Below are 23,454 nucleotides of genomic sequence, written 5' to 3'. Positions count from 1 at the left end.
GAACTGTAGACCTATTCATATTAGGGCTACAATTCAGTTGAGATTTGGTGATTAGACAGGTCAAAGTTACATAGTACATGCACCTAAATATTATTCATGATTCGGTTCTGTTTGCAGGCTGCTTACTGTCCTAAAAATCACAAAAGAGAATATTGTTCACATTATATATTTAATAGTATGTAAACTATTTGCAAAGGAATACAATGTATTTTTTATTTGAAAACAAAACTAAGGAGGATCTTTTAAATAATTGAATTCCCACAGGTTAATGAGGTTATCATTGAAATGTGTTTATAATAAATAATAATAATAATAAAAAACACACATTCAAATGCTGTATAGAATCAAACATATGAGCTCAGGTTTCAAATGTAAAACACATCACTTTAAACCTAAATTTAGAAAATGAGTCAGTGTGGCTATTGCAGGAACCCATTCTCTCTAGTCCTGTTTTGCGTTGTGTATCTTGACCAAATAAAGACTAAAATGTACTTTGTTACCTTCCTGTTTTAAAGTTCCCTTTACTGTGTTAGAAAAGCTATTCAATTCAATTGAGGTATTCAGGTAGCTGGAATTTCAAATGCCCTCCATGGAACGTACACCACATGGATTGTAAACGAGGTCTGATACCTGATGAAGTAGAGTGTGCATAATGCTGTTGTTTTTGTTTCATCTAAGGGAAAGGTCCTAATAGACACAGCATCTTGTTTACACAGACGTCGCAGGAAACAGCAGGCAAGTTATGCACCATTGCATATATATGGCAACAGAATAATTCTTATGAATGTAATGTTGGAGACCACATTGTTTTCCATTTATGCAGCAGTAAGACTTGGCTGTGGAGCAAGAAGAGCACTGGCAGTATTAGCCTGAGTATATATTATAGCGCGATACAATTCAGATTCGCATTTAGCATACACAGAAAGCAGGTTACAATGTAGGTGGAGCCTTTACTTTTTAGCAAAGGAACCCAGCACCGTGATTGACGTCGCTTAAGCCCTGCCTGTGTAGCTGTTTCCAGCGTCAGCCATCTTGCCTCCCCCTGGCTGTGCCTGTGAGAATTTAATTGAGTGCGGAAGTAGAAACTTCACTGTGAGGGTATAGGGTTCCGCCTCTGGATGGTCAGATAGCAAACAGCACCTTCAGTTCAACCTAACGTACACACCTTTAAATCCAACTTACAGGAGCGCAAGAGATGGCAGGAATGTTACCGGCTTGTGTGGTCGACTGTGGAACGGGGTAAGGCTTTCAAATAATTTGCATTCCGTGCAAGAAAGCGGAGGTGATGGTGGTAGGCACTTCAGTTTTTTCAGTCAGTTCTCTGGGTGTGTATGCAGCCGGCTCCATTCTCGCAGCCGGTTTTATTTTTATTTTCCACTGTTTGGCGCAATATCGCAATTGTATTTTTTAATTGCAAATACATATTTTTGCAAATTCAACCAACAATAAAATTAAATGAAAGCTAACAGCCGCGGGGTGGTTTTTGCTTTCATCATCAGAAAGTCATTATCTTCCTGTCTGGGGGGGTTTCAATGAAGGGGTCCACCCATATAAAAAAAAAACTCAGCAGTCAAGGATTATGCATTCTCGTATTTCGTGGTATTGAATCGATTCTGTGTTGCCAAACTGTTTCAGATTTTGGTCAAGTCTATTGTTCGATTCTGTGTTTGAAATTCCGTTTTTGTGTTTTCATGCATTACTTCTCTAAAAGTCCTCATTATATGAGCAAGCGTAAAGGAACTTCCTCTTCCTGCTTTCACGGTTTTTATTCCATATATGGTATTTTTCTTCATTTTTTATTATTATTATTATTTTTATTTCAGAAACGTTACAATTGCCAGATAGTTTTAGTTAATACCATGCTTTTAACAGTTAGGCGTTTGCTTTCCATAATGACTGTACTGGAGCGGCCTGTTTTAGAAATGCAATTTGAGTACAAACCTAGATTTATCAACTCACACCCAACTTCCGCTTCTGCGAAAGGTACATTTCTCCTGCTCCTAGCAGTACTACATTAATTGTACTGATGTACAGCATATGCACACATAACATGGCTGTTGATACACGTGATAAAAATACATATTGTTCAAGGTTCATAATAATGTAAAATGACTGTCTTAAGTCAGGCTAATGAGTTATTTATTTATTTATTTATTTATTTATTACTCAGAGTTGGAAATAACACTACCATTGCATGGCAGTTAGAATCATTCCTGGTTTCACAGTGAGTTTAATAAAAACACACCTGTGCTTTAGGTAGGAATAACACATATAATGCACACAATCTAAATTACTTACCAGGAAGTTGGTAAACATTGTAGCTTTAGTGTGTGCTGTTAAGTAGCCCCCTGCATCTGTAAACTGCAAAAAACAAACACATTATACCATTTAAACACAGTGTATACATACTGTACATTCTCAGTTGCTAAACGGAACATTCCATTCACATTTTAAAGGCTATACTGTTAATTGCATAACTGTTTGATCCAGTCCTGGTTTCACAGTGAGTTTAATAAGAAACACCAGAGCTTGTTACCTACACACTGGGGCTGATCAAGCACATATTAAAACATGGAATGGGTGTAACTGCTATGCAATCTGAGTCTTATTAACGTCCGTGACATACACAATTATCCAGTATGGCTTTTGCAAGTGTCCAGAATGATTTAAAAATATCAGATTTGCAGTGAAACATGCAGATAAGACGCACCGCTTAGCCTAATGCTTTTGTTGAGCTATTGGCTCATCTTTGCAGTTTGACTGTCAATCTCAACTGATGTCATGGGAGGCGCACACAACGTTTCCCATTCATTATTGACTACCTTACCCAGGGTCAAGGCCAGTGCTAATCAGGGTGCCCTGGTTCTAACCAGACCCGGGACAAAGATAGTTATATTCTGTATTCAATTTGAAAATACCAACTCCTTCAAATAGTTGAAATAATTAAATGTCACCACGCAATGTAAAGAATAATTGGACATAATTAAATATAATTTGCCAAAAGTAAATATTATTAGAAAACATTTAAATAACTTGCAGAAATCGACTAGTATTTGAAAATTAAATACTACTACAAGAGTTGTAATAAAGTTAAATATATTCAACCATCTTTATATATGGAAAGAAATGTAATGAAAGCCTAATTAATATCCTGAATCCAACTCCTGTCCTAGTTAGCTGTTCATCAATAACCAATTACACCTGCTGCCATTAACAGAGCAGTTGTCCGGAGGTAATTGAGTGGGTTAACTCCTCCCTGCTTATCTCTGTTCACCTCAATTGGTAAAGTGGCCTGTTCTGAATCATGTTCGCAAGACCTAAAATAAAAGCTGCCATTCCTCTTCGCAAGTGAAGTCATATGTCAAGTTACACTGAGGGGCCACTGCTGCTACCAACAACATGTGTCAACCGAGGTCTAACACCGCCTTGCGTTTCCTCATGCCAGACAATGCTTCCGACCAAGTTCAAAACTACTTGCAAGCACTGCAAACAGCAAGTTGGTTGTTCAGTCAGAACAACCTGAAATCTGTTTGTCCACCTCAGAGTCCACCTCGTGCCTTCCAGAAGGGCCCGACCCCCTTGCCTTCTGGAAGAGCCACGAGCCCCAGTTCCCTGTATTGACAAAGCTAGCTGCCAGATACCTCAATGTGCCAGCCACCTCGGCTGCGGTAGAGATTGTTGAGTATTGCTGGCTGGACCTTTAGCCTAGATCGGTGTTCAATGAGCGACTCCAGGCTTGAAACACTGTTTATCAAGTGCAATCACCACTTGCAATAAAGGCAATGGACAATCATATTGACTTACTTGGATGGGACTGTATTGATTTGTTAATAATATGATTTCTGATAGTGGAGAAATGTGAGTCACTATACATGCCAAGGATTGATGAATTGTGTCACTAAAATGCCAATAATAACGTGTATTATTCTGGTGTTTTGTGAATTATATAACTGCCATCTACCTGTATATGTGCATGTATAAATAAATGCTGAAATACACTACAGTATGTGTTGCGTTATTTGACAATATATATATTTGTAAATCAAGGTTAATATTTAAATATCTTTCAAATGAATGGACAATGGTTGAAATATTTGCAATCAATTCCAATATATTTCTAAAAACCTTTTAAATAGTCCAAGTCACATGTACATTTTATTTGAAGAATTTCAGTATATTTAACTAATCATTATAATATTTATGCCCAGGTCTGGTTCTGACTCACTCCTGGTTTAGCTGCAGTTGGACCATGTGGCCAACAACAGTACCAGGATGCAGGATCTCTAACACTGTACAGTTTAATAAATCACCTTGTCTTTGAAATAATTGCATATCCTGAATTAAGGAAATAAAAAACAAAAGGGAACAAACGGCACAATAAAAGAGTCACTAGTTATGTTGTAAATAATATGGCTGTGGAGATTTTTATAGCATAAACAATGTCTGCTTTTTTAGGTAAGAGACTTACTGAATTGCAAAGAAAATCACAAAAACATTTTTTTTTAGATAATTATTATCCTTGGTTGTCAACCTTGGCTCTGAACTGACCCAAACTTCTATGCCATAGTGTTTGCACGATTATGTCCAGTTCTCAAAAAGGAGAAGTTGACCAAATTGAAAAGGAATATTGCTGGCATTTAAGCAGCAACTAGAGTATGCAGTGTACTTGTAACGCTAGAGAAAGGAAACCACAGGACTTCATGACATCATTTTGCAAGGAACACAAACGGAACAAAGCCACTGAGTATTTTCCTTGAACAAAAAAGTCATCTTTGCCATGTCGCTTCATTAACTCAGTGTTATAACTGTACCTCTGTTGGTTTTGCTGAACATTTTGAAAGTTGATGGTAAAAAGATGTGTCCTAGCTTGACCTCAGGAAGGTTTAAGCTGTTGCTGTCTCTTAGCAGTCGTGTACAGCATCTCATTTGACTTCTGGTATAATGGCTGATAAACAAGTTAACATGCAGTATAAAGGAGTCCTGTGATTTATTGTTTAGCATTAGTTTTTGAAACAGTAAAGATTAATGAACTTTGTAAACTTAGTCTTCCTTTAGCTGCACACCTCTCTTTCCACAGGCAACTGAAAAAAAAGAATGAAATTGTTGTGTAAAGTTCAAGACAACGAATATGATTGATGGGATAAATAAGTATTGCTCTCTTATAATGCTGTCAAGTGCTTAATATGATATTTGATTTTCGACAGTTGCGCCTGTAGTGTCCCTACAGTACATGTAAGAAATAACATGTAAGAAGTTGATTAATGTCCCTGTATTGTTACAGTGCAAATTAAAGGTTGATCAAATACTGAAAGAAAAAAGGTAATTGTAACTCTCTGTTTAAACATCATTAGTATTTTTTAAAAAGGGGCTTCAGTGAGCAATCATGTTAGTTTGTGGGGGGGGGGGGGGGGGGGATTGGTCTTAGCATCACTAGTGTTCTTCAGCAGCTCAGTGTGTCAGCAGAGACTTGTTTTAACACAGCCGCTTTGTAAGTGACTATTCAAGGCAAGTCTGGAATTCACTGTTTTCACGTTCTGGAATGCAGGTAAACTCAAATACCAAAGTAAAGGAAGGTAATGTGCAAAACATCTTCATTCTCAAAACGTATTAAACTCATGTCATGATTCAGTAAGTACCGTACATGGAGAATTCTGATGAGATTTTTGTGGCTTTTATGTTTGTATGTGAATTTGAAAACAATCTACAAAGTTTTTAACCACTTTTGACACTTATGTTTCCTCCTCATAAATATGTGTCCTGCATGGTATTAGAATACTGAGTGGGCTCAAATATTTAAAAACAAAACTAATCTCTTGTCATTTCAACTGATTAATACCCTGGTCACACGTGTATCGGTTTCAGTTTAGAATAGACTTATCCTATATAACTTTCTGTCCAAACTCACTTTAACACTGGTACAAGACCGATACTATTGCGATATACCTGTCCACATTTAAAGTGGTTTATATTGATACACGTAATATTCTATTACAACTATACTCAACTCCACTGGTTTTCTATCGGGACTGGAGGAGATTTTCTATTGAGTCAATGGAGCACTGTCGGTTTGAGCTACTTCAAGCTTATTTTATCGATGTTTAATAATATAAAAAACTTGCGAAGTCTGTTTTACTCTTGCCCAGAGTGTCTTGACGAAAAACATAACCCATGGTAATGATGACATACTGTAATCTATACGAAAACTGAGGTTTTTTGGACGCAGTACCAGAGATGGCGCATGCGCAGAAAAGAGAGATGAGTGTTTCACACAGTACAGACCGGTGCAATTATAAAACTTGGATTTATTGGTATTAGCAGCGAGTTTTTAGTTTTTAACCATTGATTCAAATTATCCATTCTGTCCACACTTGCTCTGCTCAGAGTCATATCGCAACTGTACCGGTACGAAACTTGCTCTTGACTGGGTTTCGTATTGATAAGGTTATACCAGTACGACACTGTTAACAACTCCAGTGTGAACAGACGTTGCGATACTATTACACAATGATACCAGTATAAAAACAGGGCATTGCAGTACATTATTGACAGTACTGTGCTTTTCTGTTCGAAGACCCTTCAATATTTCACTATTTGTTTTGATGTGTCAGTCAGAGTGTAAAATATGCTATAGCTGCTTTGGGCAGCCTAAGTTTTGTAGTTCCCTTTTAATCTTACAAAACTAAAATTACAGCTGTAGCCTGTCGCTTTTCAAACACCATATGAAAGAAGAAGGAATCTACAGTATAGATGGCGAGTATTCAAATGGCGTCCAAATGGTCAAATGCATCTTGCAACAGCCTTTGAATCTCTAATTGTCTTCCGTCTTTATGTTAAGATAATCTGATGCCAGTCCAGTGCCCTGAAACCAAATACAATCTAGTGCAGAAAATGTCCAAATATGAACCTAACAACAAACTTGAATTCACTTTGAACTGAACTTCAGTTTGCTTGAATTGTCCCGAGGTAAAAAAAAAAAAAAGTCATCAGTGTGTCAATGCTATAGTAGCTGAGGCTGTGTGTTCTATAAAACAGCTGGATTTCATTATTTAAAATTTCAAGTATTTTTAGTCAAAGAATATTGCATTAATAAATCACTATGTGTTTTATGGAGGAATGGAAACAGTTGCCCCTTATGTAGATTTTTTTTTTAAATTTTATTTAGTGAGATAATTTGAAGTTTAACATTTATACCCAACCCTTGTATTACTGTTTGTATTGTCCTTTGTAAGGACAGTGAGAAATAAGTCCTGCATATATTACTATATGCATATATTCTATACTGTATGATCTAGGATCATCCTGATGTACAGTATTGTAAGTATGATTTGAGCTTAGTGAAAGTACAGTATTCTCCAAATATTACCCCTACAGTAGCTCCAGACAACAGTAGGTATTTTGAGTACAGTGTGGAGGACTTTCACATGGGATCATTACACTTGCCCCTCAATGATCCTTTGTGTGCAAACAAAATGTATAACATTGTCATTTCCAGTGATCAAAGCTCATACAGAAATGAACAGAGGGCTGAATGCCCACCACTTCAGCTATAGTCTTTTAGTCACCATTGGCAGGCAGTGTCATCTGGGAGATTGTGACTAGCCCATATAGTCTGTGGGAGTCACAAATACTGTCGGTGTGAGACTGGGGACTGTTTTTTGTGGCCAGAGAAGTTCACTTTCCTCTTTTCTGCAGTTTAAAAGTCGAATGTACAGAGTGAAATGTTTTTGATTATTTGTTAAGCATTAAAAGCAGGTTATTAATCAGTCCTACCAGAATGCCTGCGCTGGTATAAGTAGATCCACTGGCTTGGAGCATTCATGTTTTGACATGTTTAAATAGCCGTCCCTGCTGTAAAGTGAAATCATTCACCAGTTTTGGGAGAATAGTTTTACCAGGGCTTCCACAGTATTGTAGTCTCCAATGCTTTTGTAGGACATTTGAAGTCACCTGTTTCCCCAGGCAGGCACACAAGCTCTTCTTGTCCTACATACAGTAGTGCTTTTGATTGCTGTGTTACTGAAGGTCAAGCATTCTCTCATGTTGGGGAAATCAACATTGTCAGGCTCCTTTTGAAACTTGATGGTGGTGGCATGCAGCCCCTCCTGCATTACATTAGAAACCTCAGAACTTTCATCAACCTATCTGGAAGGTCAATTAGAGGTCACTGCCAAATGGCAGAAGACCACAGAACATTCAAATACTGTAGAATTTCTAGCAAATGGAGGAAAAAGTGAAACATTATTGAATGTAAAAAAAAAAAAAAAAAATCTGTAATTTTTAAGGTAGTTGACCTTGTCTGTGATGCATCAAATACCAGACAGTAAAGTCCTCCTATCGGGGCTCTATGTACACCTTTTCCAACTTTTATTATGAGGCTACTAAGACCCACCTTGGTACTTATTGTACATAAAGGCTATTTAAACTCATAGTGAAAACCTAGAGTCTTATTTATGCTTTTATCAACTGGATTAGGAGTCCTCAGTAAGGGGAGGGGTTAGTGTAATATTATTTTCTTATTTTCATTGTCACAAAAAACAACACCACCTGCCTCCTAGAACAGAACTGTTAATTGCCTGATCCTCTCTTGTCTCCGCGCAATGCCAGAAATAGGACATCAATTTTCTTACAATACATTTTCTTCTTCTATTCCTCCCACACAGTGCAGATTTAATGAGTCTGATACATTAGCATGCTGTCATTAATAATAAGGCACTGTTTAACATTTTACAGTAAGGGCTTCCAAATGTGTAGTGAATTGTAAGATAAATCATACAGCCTGATGGATTGTGTGTTTTTGAGCTAACTGGCGATGTTCACAGGAAATGGCGCAAACCAGGCTCACCGATCCTAAAAAGTACGAAAAGGAGAGTGCATTTTTATTTTTATTTTTTTTATTTTGTAGAAGAAACCTGTTGCCTTGATTGAATAATTTTAATCTAACCATTTCTGGACACCACTGTGAACTGTGAACTCTAATCCAGGTTACAGTTAATTTGTGAGCAACGTGAAGAGTAGACAGGCTTGATATTTGGTCAGGTAATCTGATGTCTAACCCAGCTCCTAAAATACATTGCAGGTTGTAAATGCATCGGATTGCCTGTAGGTAACTTTGTAGTAAAATTATGTGGTTCATGACTGATTTGTGTCTTTTTTTTTTTTGTTACTTTCAGGTATACAAAACTTGGATATGCTGGAAATACAGAACCACAGTTCATCGTTCCATCGTGTAAGTACATGTAGTATGATATTGCGTTTTCTTCAAGTCTGCTATCTTTCCAAGGTATAAACATACCCTGTGTGGTTTTCATGTTACTTGTTTAAGAATCCTAGGAGGGTTCTTGCAGGAGGCTGTGTGGTCCAGTGGTTAAAGAAACGGGCTTGTAACCAGGAGGTCCCAGGTTCAAATCCCACCTCAGCTACTGACTCATTGTGTGACCCTGAGCAAGTCACTTAACCTCCTTGTGCTCCGTCTTTCGGGTGAGACGTAATTGTAAGTGACTCTGCAGCTGATGCATAGTTCACACACCCTAGTCTCTGTAAGTCGCCTTGGATAAAGGCGTCTGCTAAATAAACAAATAATAATAATAATAATAATAATCCCGAGCGAGATGGATTTCTGCTGCTGCCACAAAAGGAGCAAAACTGTTGACTGTTGAAATTAGCAGGTATAGCAAACATCATCAGGGAATGCTCCGGACGACCTTAAACATGATAATGTAGGATCTTAGGGAGAGGTGGGGAAGCATAGTAAGGAGACTCGGGACAAAATAGTCAGGAAGCAACAAACAAAATTACGAGTTTTTTGTTTTGTTTAATCCACATTTGTAATTTGTTTTACTTCGGGATGTACACAATTGATTTATTTTGTATTTGCCTGCTTAGCATTTTTTTTTTTTCCTGGTATATAATCTTGTGTCGTGTTTTGGAATCGTTTTCATATGTCTCAAAGGTTTTGCAGTAATTAGCAGCGATGTTGTCAGTAAGAGCATTCGTGGACGGATGCCAAATCCAAACAATCTTTTAAAAACAAACTGCACATGTGTTTCCATGTACCTGACCAGCAGCCTTTGTATCTTTTTGGTTCTTGGTTTTATTGGTTCTAAATATAATATGTAGTCAAGCTCTGTACCTCATTTCTAAAAAAAAAAAAAAAAAAAAAAAGCCGTACCCCTGGGGAACTGTAGCTATCCCGTGTCTGTGGACCTTAGTAGTATTAAGGTAAAGCCTGAGTGAGTAGTGCTCTCCTCCTTATTGGGCAGGTTGAGACTTCCTAGGTGAGGCTTTTTCCTCCTGGATTTTTTGTTGCCTATGGCATGCTTGTTGGAAGAGGTGATTGTCAGGAGTGAGAAGGGAGGTCACCTGCTGATCTTCAGTGGTGAGGCGACATTCTAATCGGGTTAAAAAAAAAGCGGGGTAAAAAAAAATAAGAGAACGTGGTACTATGCTAATAAAGCTGACTCCTTCCGTTCCTCGCACAGCATATCTCGCACGTAAAGTCTTTCCACATTGTGAGTGTGTTAGTGTAAACTGAAGAGCAAATTCAGCCATATTAGCTGGGAGGTGGAGTTGTTTGCATTTTAAGTAATCTATTAACTGACTGTAAAGCTGTAGGTTCAGTCTTTTTTTTTTCTCTAGGAACATCAATCAACCCAGTGAAATGATATGTACTTGCCTATAATCTTGAACAAGGTACCAACACCGCCACCTAACATAAACTACCTGTATAATTTTGTTTTTCAGTGTAACATTTTAGTCTGATTTCTCATGGCTGTTTGTTGGACATAAAGAGAGCTTTGATATTTTGCCCATTTTTTTTCCTCCATGTGCTGATTCTCCATTAAATATTCCCTTCATTGCCTGCTGTGAATCCAAACCAAACCACTTCCTTTCTGGAAAAAAGAAAAGCAAACAATCAGCACTTCAGTAGAAGGTGCAGTGCTCTGCAGTCTGCTCCTCTGAACTCCATCTTGATGTTAATTTGAGTTATTTGTGACATGAGCTGAATTAAAGACACCTGGACACTGAGAAGAATATAGCACATCAGCAGTTCTGTGAACTTCCTGTCTCTCCAGATCCAGCCAATGTGCTGCAATCCTGCCTGGTGGGATGTAAAGCAAAGATTTCCTTTAGTGCTAATGTGCCGGAGTTTGTGGTGGTTTTGTAATACTGTTCATGGTGGCAGATTGGGATCATTTCCTGTTTTTCAATTCCAATTCAATTTTCAATTCCTTTTTAAAATCAATTCCCAATTCCAGTTCCTTCAAAGGACTTGGTATTTTAGAGACATAATAATTATTTGTGATTTGTTCAACTGCTTTTGTTTTTAAGCCGATTTAATTGACTAACATGTGACTTCAATTTTAAGTAATTTGTTGCCACAGCGAAAAGCTAATTTGAACAGAATACTGCACATTGCAATGTTGATCAATGGTGTCTTGGAATTGATTAAAGAGGAATGGGAATTAGAATTGGAATTCAGAATTGATTTTAAAATGGAATTGGAATTGGAATTGAAGAACAGGAATTGATCGACGTCTCAAATCTTGTTTCCTTGTGCAGTAAGTAAGATTCTAACCCAAGCTTCCAGAGGTGAAACTTAATCTTCTTGTTGCATTTCCTTATTTACTAAAGGTTTTGTCTTAAGAACCTGAAATGGCAACCAAAGCCAGATGTGCTGCTCGAACTTTTAAGGATGGGAAGATGATCTGTTTTAAAGGGTTACTAAAGCTAATTAAGCAAAAACAGGAAAAGATAATTAAGCGTTAGTGCCCGTCGATGATGGCTGTACCGTGTGATAGTTGACCTTGACGGGAGTTATGCATCCTGAGCTGAAGGCAACATCTAAGGACCAACTTCCACAATGAAAAAGTAAAAATAGCATTTAGAAATTGCATAATTCAACTTGCATAGTATGCAGTACAGAATGTTCAAGCAATAACACATTAAAAAAAAAAAAGAAACCTTCCTGAATTAATTTCAAGGTTGGTACAGGATCTCCTGAGTTTAGTTCAATCTTTCACTAGTAATAACGAACTGAAGCGTGTGCACTTTTAAACACTCTGAGTGCTCTTCAGCCTAACCAGTCAAACCAGACAATACTTTCAGATTCCCCTAGTACAGTACATGAGGATGCATTTCGATCTTCGGAAAATAAATGGTTAAAAAAGTGAAGATGAAAATAATTTCTTAATCAAACTTTGGGCGCTTACATTAAAACAGAACAGGCCCTTTAGTGGCAACTCCAAAACTGCATGAAAAGGAACAATCTTCCAGTCATTATTAACAACAGGAGGTACTTTCAGGGACTGACTGGACTGCATAAAACACTCCCTTGCTTTCGCTGCCAGGTTCATGTACTTGTGCACTTATGAGAGGAAGCAGAAAGATAAATTGATAGCACTTTAAATAATGTTTCCTTTATATCCGACCTTGAAGAATCAGAATATCTATTATGCATGTTGCTTTTTATGCAATATGGTATTTATACCCGTCTGATTGTGTGCCCATGTTTCTGCTTAACAGGTATTGCTATCAAAGAGTCAGCAAACATTGGAGACCAGGCACAGAGGAGGTTGATGAAAGGAGTGGATGATCTGGACTTTTTCATTGGGGATGAAGCAATAGACAAACCATCATATGCAACAAAGGTGAACGGCAGTTAAATTGTGCATAACATTGCTGATAAACAATATAGCATTATTACTTAAGTGTGCTTACAATCAGTACATTGAAAAGCCCTTTTGCTTTAGTATGTATACTTTTAACATAGTGTAATCTCTTTTGCATTCTAATAACTGCTACCTTTGTACACTATCCAAAAAAAAAAAAGAAAAACATAACGCACCAGGGTGTGCATCGGTCTCGCTCTTATCAGATGAGACTCCATCCAGACTGTATTGACATGAGAATACTGTTGAATTAAACCTGTTCTGTACCAGTATTTGAGCCATTACTACAGCAGAGGGCGCATTCAGGGTACAAGGTTTTTCAAATCACTACCATTTTGTGTTACTGCAGTGAATGACACAGATTCCACTTAAAGTTTTTTTGTGACAATGTTAAATATACATTTTCATTATTATTTTTTATTTTTTTAATTATAATCCATAGTATTGTCATAAGGTGTTTGTTAGCAGGTTTTTGGTAAGCTAATTAAACCATGTTCCCTCTTTTCTAACCAGTGGCCAATTCGTCACGGTATAGTTGAAGACTGGGATCTGATGGAAAGATTCATGGAACAGGTCATCTTTAAATACCTTAGGGCAGAACCAGAAGACCATTATTTTCTTTTGGTAAGTGATCAAAATACAGCAGAAATTTAATGGTTATGTCTTCCATCTACCAATGTTTTACTAGTTGAACAGCTGTGTATTTCTAATTTCGCATGCTTTTAAAAAACACATTAAAAGTTTGTGCAGTACTTCAAATTCATCGACAAGCAGGTGCTTATGTACTGTGATGCTTATTTTTCAGTTGTGTTTGTTTTAAAATTTCTGTGATGGCATCTGTGTTACTTTTTAACTCTTCACCTTATTTCTCCATACAGACTGAACCTCCATTAAATACTCCTGAAAACAGGGAATACACTGCAGAAATCATGTTTGAGTCCTTCAATGTCCCAGGCCTTTATATTGCTGTCCAGGTAAAAAAATAAATGTATTTGTAAATCTAGCACTGGCTTTTATCTTTTCTTGTACTCTCTCCTCTATAGGAATTTAAAAGACTGATACTATTTTAAAATCTGCTTTCTTATGATTTTTAACAACATTGTTACCAAAAACCTTGGCTGGCACTCATTTTAATTGCCATTTGCAGAGGAAATGTATGTTTATGTATACATAAAAAGCAACACACTATCCATTAGATTCTTATTGGAGAAATGTGTGCCCTTTCAAAGTTGATCGTAAATGGATTTGTCAAGGTTGCAGATGCATTTAGGTGAGCAATGCAGTCCTTTTTTTTATTTTATTTTTTATTCCATGTCAACTGTTTGCCAAACACTAATTTATGTACCTAACTAGAGACAGACACACTCTGTACACATTACTCATGTAATGAAAAGGGAAAGTTGTGCATATTATACACGAAATGTGACCTTTACTCAATTTTAAACATTTACAGTGCTTTCGTCTTTGCAACTAAACTTTCCTAAAAGGATTGTGTTTTTTGTTTGTTTCTTAGGCTGTCCTCGCCTTAGCTGCCTCTTGGACATCAAGACAAGTAGGAGAGAGAACGCTGACCGGAACAGTAATAGACAGTGGAGATGGGGTCACTCATGTCATCCCAGTAGTAAGTACCCCCCTCCTTTATTGGTCCCTGAATAAACAGCATGGTCCAGTCACACTGGCTTTGTTTGGACATTTCATAAGATCAAAATTGGATTTGGGTTGATTTGTATGAAGGCTCTAAACAAACATAGCTGTCTTCAAAGTTTGTTTTAATCAAAACAAAATTAGTTTGGTCTTTTTCAGTGGAGTCAGTTAAGAGATGTGGAAGCAAGATCTTTTGCACTGATGTATATGTATATTTCCGTACATTGTTTTGAGCATAGAGGAACAATTTGCCAATCGCTAGTGCAGTAACACTGCAAAAAGTGACACTTGAAATACGCCGTACAATATTTTATTTTTCCTTCACCTTCCAGTCGGGAAAATGAGAAGGTGCAAACCGAACCATTCACTGTGCAGTATTTGTTTCTCTTAGCCTTTTTTCTAGACTCATGACAACACACTATTCCAGGCTGTTCTCTGTTTTTGTAGTTAGCAGTAACGTGTCATGTTTCCTGGCAGACTCCAAATTATATCATATATGGAAATATGACTTTGCTCACTTGAGGGTAAACAACCACCTCCAGAAGAGCCCAAGTTGTTCTTATACACAGTGGGATTTGTGAATGGCAAAGTTATTGTAGAAGATTGTTTTTTCTGTCTTTGGGCAGCTCATTCTCCGCTGTAATGTTTTCCAGGGTTTGTACCATTTATACAGTCTTTGGCTAAATGTATTTGCTTACGATTGTAAGTCGCCCTGGATAAGGGCGTCTGCTAAGAAATAAATAATAATAATAATAATAAACAACAGATTAAAACAAGCCTTTTGTGGCAAATACTGTAATGTACATTCAGTATTTGTAATGTACATTCACACACTTGGGGGGGAAAAATGCTCAATAGCTTTACATATTAGCTTTAGATAGAGACACGAGGTGTGTGTCTCAGAGTGAATTGAGAGATTTTTGTTCAATTTAAAGTACAAAAAAAAAAAATCACCAAATATTTGGTCTGATCTTTTCAAATGGTGCAATATTGATCTGGGCTTGAAGAAAGTAAAGCGAATGCAGCATTAAACTTTCTGATTAACAAAAGGATTGTGTCGAAAATATTGTTCAGTCCTAACCCACAGTCACCGTGATCTCTACACAGTACCAACTATTAGCTGCAGCTATTTCAGTTCTAGCAACTGCTCTACAGCTTCTCCAAATGCGTGATGTCATTTCTTAAAGGGTTGATTAGAAAACAGAAAGGAGACCCTTTTTTTACTGTTTTCTCAGATTCTGAAAAGACAAGTCATACTTGCTGAAATTGTACCCATATGCTGGAGAATACAGAATAGAAGTTCTGAGTTGATTTAAAATGTTGTTTTTAATTAAATTATTTATATATAAATAAAGGCTTAATGGAAGCAAGTGCAGCAGCTGCTTCTTTGTGGGTGGAGTATATGTTGTGGTATGGAACTGCTAATTCTAGACGTGTTAAAACTATAGCCAACTGTATGGTACTTTTATATTATGAGCTTCAAGGTATTAATTAATTGTTTCTTTTTGTACTTCTGCGTTCTCTCTCTGCAAGTGTGAAAACGTTGAAGAAATGTGTGCAGCATTTCAATGAGTAATGCACGGCTTCCGTTGCCTTCGTGGTTTTGGGTAGCTCCGCCTCAAGTCTTATAGTTGTAGTTTTGCAGAATTGATGCGTTAGAAAAATGTCTTTGTTGTTGACTTTGCTGTGTCACATCCTAAAGTGGTTTTCCTGCACTTTTTTAATATACACTTCAGCTAAAATGTGTATTTTCAAATACTGAATTCATATCACAGTGTTGGAATTACAAAATATGTGAGATTATCAACAAAAAAAAGCAGAGAGCGAGCATGAAAACCTAATTTTAGACTATCGTGAGAAGAAAAAGGAGTGTTCCTTAATTCAGTCCATCTGGGTACTGTCATCTTTACAGTGTCTGGGCAGGTTATGAGTTCCTGTGGCTTGAACAAACAGCTGTGCTTAAATCCTTGAGCACTGATTCTACAAACTCTTACTTCATTATGTACTATACAAAGACAGTGAGATTGCTGTTTATCTGAAAAGTAACTTGGTGTTATGGTTGTTGGACAACAAAAAATTATATGGTATCATTCATTGTCAGGTATATAAACCGAAACAGAGTAAAACTGATTAAAAAAAAAAAAAAAAAAAAGAAAAAACACACGTGATCAGTGCTTAGCCGAACCAGAGATTGTGGAGAAACTGACTGAGAACTGCTGGTTTTGTAAGGGCAGGGGGTCCCCCTAGTGGACAAAGGGTGGTATAACTAAGCATTATTTTCATTATACTGAACATCTTTTCACAGTCAAAGGGCAATAGTCACAAAGCCTCTGTTTCTAGCAAATAGTTTCCTTAGAACAATTTGGTGATATTAATAGTGGTATATTACTAAATTTAAAGGTACAATTAGCACGCCTTTAAACATATTGCCCCTCATCACTGCTTTCTCAGTAGCCCCTGATCATTTTGTTCTGTATCTTTTTCGTCTGGTTTCACAGACCCTGAATAGCACTTCTGGTTCATTGAAGGTTCTGTTTCCCTTTTGTAGTTTGATACCTGCAATAATGAATTTGTGAGGGTTTTCTTTATCTAAATCTGTTTTCAACCCTGTTCTTTAACAGTTTACAAAGGATGAAAGGCGACAGCATTATAACATGCGGTGGTGAAGTTGCACAAATTTTGTTTGTGAAACACGAGTTTCTTTAACTTTTCATTTCCGCTTGTTCTTGTAGGCTGAAGGCTACGTGATTGGCAGCTGCATAAAACACATTCCGATTGCTGGGCGTGACATCACATATTTTACCCAGCAGCTTCTAAGAGAAAGAGAGGTGGGAATCCCTCCTGAGCAGTCCCTAGAAACTGCTAAAGCAGTTAAGGTAAGTCTACTTGCATGTCTTATTACATTATAAACCCTGTTCATGATTCATTGCAGGCACACCAGTCCCTGATTGCATTAAAGGACACTTCTCATGTAAGGCTGTGATGGTACAGCAAACGTTCCCAAGCTGAGGTCCAGAAGTAATCCCAGGACCCTGAGTCATTAGTCATTAGTCTGTATTAACAAGCTCTGTGTCTACCCTAGTTTCTGTCTCTCCATCTAGCCCAAAGATTATGAAATATTTCTCATGCTACAATTCTCTGTCGCTGCAAACAACACAATATAGTTTGCAATAGTGTCCGCACCAGTGCTTGAATAGTTTGCACATAAAAACAGATATGTTTTTGGTCCCAGGCTAGTAATGGTTGGTGATCCCCATCTTTTAAAAAAATTAATAAATAAATAATAATAAAAAAATAAAAAAATAAAAAAAAAATGTTGTGAGCAATTCTCAAACTTTATTAAAGCATATTATAACATAATTATAAACTCATTGTAAACTGTTAACATATTAATGCACAAATGTTTTTTTTTCTTTTTTGTTTCTAAAATGAATTTGGTGGGTATGTTTAGGTCACATATCGATAACAGAAACACTACAGAGGTACAAAATACAGAAATGAAATGCTATTTTTTCAGTTTATAAAATTCAGATTTTTAGCAATGGGGGGGGAGGGATTATTTGTAAAGCAGTTATTTTTTTGGTGAATTTGCTGTCCCTAACTAATAAAAGCTCTTCTCAGTTTGTACCAGCAGGTGTCACTATTTGTATTTGAACTTTATCAGACAGTTGTACAGGTTGCATGTTTGCCTCTTTTTATAAACTACTATGATTTCAAATTCAGTCTTGTTCTTTTTTTTTTTTTCAGGAGCGTTTCAGCTATGTTTGCCCTGATTTAGTAAAAGAGTTCAGCAAGTATGACACAGATGGTTCAAAATGGATCAAGCAGTACACTGGTATAAATTCTATTAGCAAGAAAGAGTTCACCATTGATGTAGGCTATGAGAGGTTCCTGGGACCAGAGATCTTCTTCCATCCTGAGGTAATGCTTTCACACACACACACATTAAAAACAAAAAGACACAAAAATCATATTTCTGAACACAGGATATCCATACTTTTTTTTTTTTTTTTTTTTTTTTTTCTCCCTAGTTTGCCAACCCTGATTTCACACAGCCCATCTCGGAGGTAGTAGATGAAGTTATTCAGAACTGCCCCATTGATGTGAGGCGTCCTCTTTATAAGGTAAGTAAAAATCTGGAAATTTTGTTATTTTTTTCCAATGTTATATTTGATTTAACGAGCTGTTGTGCTTTGTGGGTTTAAAATATTGGTGTGCACAAATGCTGTTTTATCTATGTATATTATGATTAAAATCTGTGCTATTTTCCTTTTATAGAACATTGTTCTTTCTGGAGGATCGACCATGTTCAGGGACTTTGGGCGCCGTATGCAGAGAGACTTGAAGAGGACTGTAGATGCCAGGCTGAAACTTAGTGAAGAGCTAAGTGGTGGAAAACTAAAGGTACGTTTTTGACAATTACTTACCTTGATATGTTTCTGTACAACCGTCTCCTTCAAGAGACGAGACCCCCCCCCCCCCCCCCCCAAAAAAAGGAGCTGGATCACGAAGGTAATGACCCAGATTCTGTCCTGTTACGAGCCGACCCAAGAATCCACAGGGCTGCAGAGGGTGTGGAGGAATTGAGTCGAAATTGAATTGAAACCCAGGGAAATCAAACATGCAGAGAATCTTCTGATTAAAGAGGGCAATTAGGCAGATTGGGTGATTGATTTTAAGACTGTGTCCCTGTCGAGGCTCCAGAATCATGCATAGCATAAATATTGAGATATTCCTTTGCATGTTTCTTTCGGGGCTGAATATATGCATAATAGATTTGTAATCCTTTGTCTGTCTGCTTTTAAATTGTAATTCGAGGCATGTTTTTGCATTTCTTTTGACAGCCAAAGCCCATCGACGTGCAGGTTATAACTCATCATATGCAGAGATATGCTGTCTGGTTTGGAGGCTCCATGTTAGCTTCAACTGTAAGTACTTTTACAAACATCTATATAAACACATGAACCTTTTGAAGACATGCCAACAATTGGAACCAATGCTTCATGTATCTGTGACCAAGGTAATCCTGAACCACATGCAGAGCATTATTCCTTTTGCAGACAGCTGGCTATCTGGTAAATGTTTATATTTGAAATGGCTATATTTGGTAAATGTTCATTATTTGTTTGTATGAATGAAGCTAGTTTTATAAAATGCACCTCATTTGCACCTAGATGTTCAAATAAAGAGTTCTCATTTACACGGAATCCAGTGTTATACTCAGGAATGTTTTTTATAATGCAAAGAAAAAAAAAAAGGTTCCCATACAATACACTTTATTTAAATTGCATTTCTTTAGTACTCTCATACCAAGCATGACAATGCTGAATGTCTGAATGTTTGTATTTTTCTTGCAGCCTGAGTTCTACCAAGTTTGCCACACCAAAAAAGATTACGAGGAGATTGGGCCCAGCATCTGTCGTCACAACCCTGTGTTTGGAGTCATGTCTTAAAGCTGACCTCGGTTATTTCAGGACTGACTGGGGGTGTGCTCTGATTACCTATACTGTCTGGATGGCTGCAATTGTTGAAAAATTAAAGAAAGATTATAGATTAAAAGACCAAACACCAATCAGGCCGTAAATGTGTCTTTTTAAAAAATAAAAATAAAAAAATATGAGGGAAATAGTACGAAGCCAAAATAATTTGAGTTTAATTTTCCTATCTGCTGAGCATTGTGAAAAGTTTTGTTATAAAACTCTGTAATGGTTTTAGAATTTATTGTGCCCTGATTTTTTTGTTTTTTTTGTATGTTGATAAGAGATCCAGATATCGACAGGATTTGAATAGGTTTAGACATCAGCTCTGTTATACTTAAATTGTACTCTTTTATGTGTACAAGGCAAGAGCTTGTTTATATTTCATACAAAGTTTTTATATATAATGTTGGGAAAGTAAAAAAGATAACTAATAATAGTTAAAAAAAATCAGTGACATCCTAACTAGTAGTTTCCCAAAGGAAACTGTGCATATCACAGAATCGTCTCTCGTCTGATCGTGTTAGTCCAGTCTATTCCACAGTGACCAATTTTCTTGGTTCCTGATTTTATACACGGTCACTCTGCAAACTGCTTTGGTAATGGACCTCTTCTCAAACTAACTGATGCCTGCTAGTGCTTTCTGATTACTCAATGCATTCTATTTCCCGCTACAAAAAAAAAAAATAATAATGACTGTTGGACCAGTATTGTAGGCTTTTTTTGATTTAAGTACCAAATAATTCCAGTGATCAAATTGGTGTATTTAATGCCTAGCAACATTCCAATAAAGGCACACATTTCTTTCTATGTTTTTGTCTGAGCATTTATTGTCTGAGCATAAAGGCAACAAAATATATAATGTTGTTAAACAGTTACAATTCCACTGTAATTCAGCCTATGTCCAATGGAAAATGGTTGTATATATGCAGTTTTAAAGTTGGTGGTGCTCACAGATTGATGGTCGTTGAGAGTGTTGAGGTACTTGGCTGTATCCTCTTTTTACTTTAAGTAATTTTGAAATGCATTTGAAATGTGTTTGTTATGTATTTTTAAAGACGCAACACATCATCCAGTTTTTAGAGGCTAGCAAGATATTTCAGTTTTTTATTTTTCTTAAAAATATTTCCGAACATAAAACCAATGTCACCTTACAGTAATTGATTTTGAGTTTCAGTGTTTTAAAATAAAATATCAAACAGACCGAAATTTCAATGTACCATTTGTAATTCAGTAATATGAGAGAATTGGTCAGGGGTCTGAATACTTTTGCAAGGCACTGTGTATATATATATATATATATATATATATATATATATATATATATATATATATATATATATATATATATAGAGACATATTATATATATATATATATATATATATATATATATATATCTGCTAAAGTCTTAACTCTTCCACCAACTACAGGTATATCTGTAGTTTTAGTACAAGCACTCTTCCTCCCACCACCACTAACCTGCATGTTGATGAGATACTCTTAATCAAAGTACCATGTGTTTCTTTCCTTTTTATTTCTAATGTTATGGTGCTTTTCCAAAGTTTGGTTCCATTCCAATTCTAACTGATTAAGTGGTTCAGGACCCAGTCAGTAAGGGTGGGTTAATCGTTTCAGTTTAATAAGAATAATAATGGTTGGAAGGGACAACTCCTCCTATAAACTTTTAGTCTCTAAAGTAGTTTTTCCTATCCACCGAATCTTAACCTATAATGCCAGCTTTGACTGATAAGAGAATACAATCCAGGGTTCATCTGGGATTAAATTGAAATTGGCTCTGAATTATTCGATTATTTTTTTTTCATTTGCCCTCCTTCCATTTTTGGCTGCATAATCTCTTTCCATTCATGCGATGCAACTAAATAGCCTTTTTTTTCTGCACTGCAGAGAAATTAAGATGGCCACCACAGAACGTAGTGACCTGCTGGGGTTTTATTTTCCATACTTTGTGTTCTCCTGTACGAGACCTTGGGCTTCTGCATGCAGTTTTTTTGAAAGAGGAACATTTAAAATGTTCTCTTTTAAAAAAAAAAAAAAGGTTTTGAATGTCGTTTTCAGCTGTAATTGGTTAGACATAATGGGCTGAAAGCTTTATGCTTTCATATTCCAATTTGGAATGTATTATAAATGCATGAGTGACGGGGTGTACAATGTTACCGCTGTCAGAGCTCTAGGATTACAGTCTTTTGAATAGAGAATTTATACAAGATCCATCATACCAATTTAAAGTTGAAGAGGCATACAGAATCTGTTTTTTAACAAGAAATGGGGATTTTCTTTTTATTGAACAACATCTTGTAGATTACATTTTAACAGAAGACAAAAGGAATTATTTGACATCCCATTATAGTTGGCAGAGCCTCAGAGATAAATATTGAGAATGTTGAATATGTAATGTGGAAACTAGATAAGATAAATAGGGTGTAAGCAGAAACGGATTCTGCAGAAATACATAAGTGGAGGCGGCTAAATGGGCTGCTATGGTAATAATGTGATGAGTCCAGAAAAGAGATTTGCCTTATCAGACCTGACAGTACTTTCCTCTCGACTTGTATTTGTTTCGAAGGCAGTTTAATGGTTTCATTTATATAATGTAATGGTTTCAATTATATAATATAATGTCTTTCAGTGCCGTCTGATTCCTTTCACAGGCATCCAGTTTCTACTAGCTGTGTAAAAGGCAGGTCAATGAGGGCTACTGAGTATGGTAATTACAATACTTTGAGGCACCGACTGGGGGTACTGGAAGCCAAGCGTAAAATTCAAGTACCTTTGAGAAACCAATTGGGGGTACTGGAAGCCAAGAGTAAAATTCTAAAGTTCAAGGGAAAGGGAATTTATTATGGAGGCTACAGAAATGCTGGTGGAAAAGAAGCTGAATGGCATCTCAGGAGGACAATGCCTCAGACTAAATGTGAGGAAGAGGAATCATCAAAAACCAGAGAAGGGATTATGGGAGGCAGCAGCAGCAGTTTCAATAAATCATGACCCCACTGTTTGTTTTTGGAAAGCAGCGGCTCAAAGCAAAGCAGTGGGCGGAAAAAATACAGTAAAACTGCGTGATGTGGTAGGATGTATGAGGAAAGAGTGCTTTCGTTTATAAAACACACAAAACATTCTTTTAATTACTCCTGAGTTTAAAACTTTATGTAAAGACATGTTCTAAATGTAATAATAATAATATTTGCAATCTAAGTACCACAGCCCAAGTCAGACAGCCATATACATATCCAAGCCCAAATACAGCTGGTTTCACAGATCTTAAGGTAATCCTAGTGCTTAAGCCGATAGAGATGAATTGCTGGTTTCACAGACCCTGGTTATTACTAATCTTGGACTAATTAATATTATTTTTGGTAAAGTACTCCAAGACTAGTACTAATCGGGGTCTATGAAACTAGCTGGCAGAGTAAATATAAATGTAGCAATTTGACTGGTGTGATAGATATAAATTTTTTTTCTTGTTATGAAGTGTGGTTCACATCTGGTTTCAAATGCCCTGTTTTCTGCTCCTTATAGGCACATATTTCTGTTTTTCCATCTTCAGCTATATAATTGAAACAATTTGTGAAACTGGGAGCTGCTGGAGCTTTATCCACTTTTGCAGTCTAATGCTGTTTAATACTATACAAAGAACTTACACTCT

At 36.7% G+C, this 23,454-nt stretch overlaps 1 protein-coding gene across 1 annotated transcript; it reads left to right on the top strand.

Moving 5' to 3' along the window:
• Positions 1 to 1,019: 1,019 nt before the first annotated feature.
• On the top strand, positions 1,020 to 20,599 carry LOC117401157 (actin-related protein 3). Its single transcript, XM_034001668.3, has 12 exons — positions 1,020 to 1,239; positions 9,171 to 9,226; positions 12,523 to 12,647; positions 13,182 to 13,292; positions 13,547 to 13,642; positions 14,182 to 14,289; positions 17,045 to 17,188; positions 18,060 to 18,233; positions 18,344 to 18,436; positions 18,591 to 18,716; positions 19,157 to 19,240; positions 19,670 to 20,599. Exons 1-12 carry the CDS (start codon positions 1,196 to 1,198, stop codon positions 19,763 to 19,765), a joined length of 1,257 nt encoding a protein of 418 aa, XP_033857559.1. The 5' UTR covers positions 1,020 to 1,195; the 3' UTR covers positions 19,766 to 20,599.
• Positions 20,600 to 23,454: the final 2,855 nt, after the last annotated feature.

Source organism: Acipenser ruthenus, chromosome 10, assembly GCF_902713425.1.
Source record: "Acipenser ruthenus chromosome 10, fAciRut3.2 maternal haplotype, whole genome shotgun sequence".
NCBI lineage: Eukaryota > Metazoa > Chordata > Actinopteri > Acipenseriformes > Acipenseridae > Acipenser > Acipenser ruthenus.
Note: the sequence above shows the minus strand (reverse complement) of the source record. Positions and strands in the feature narration are given on the sequence as shown.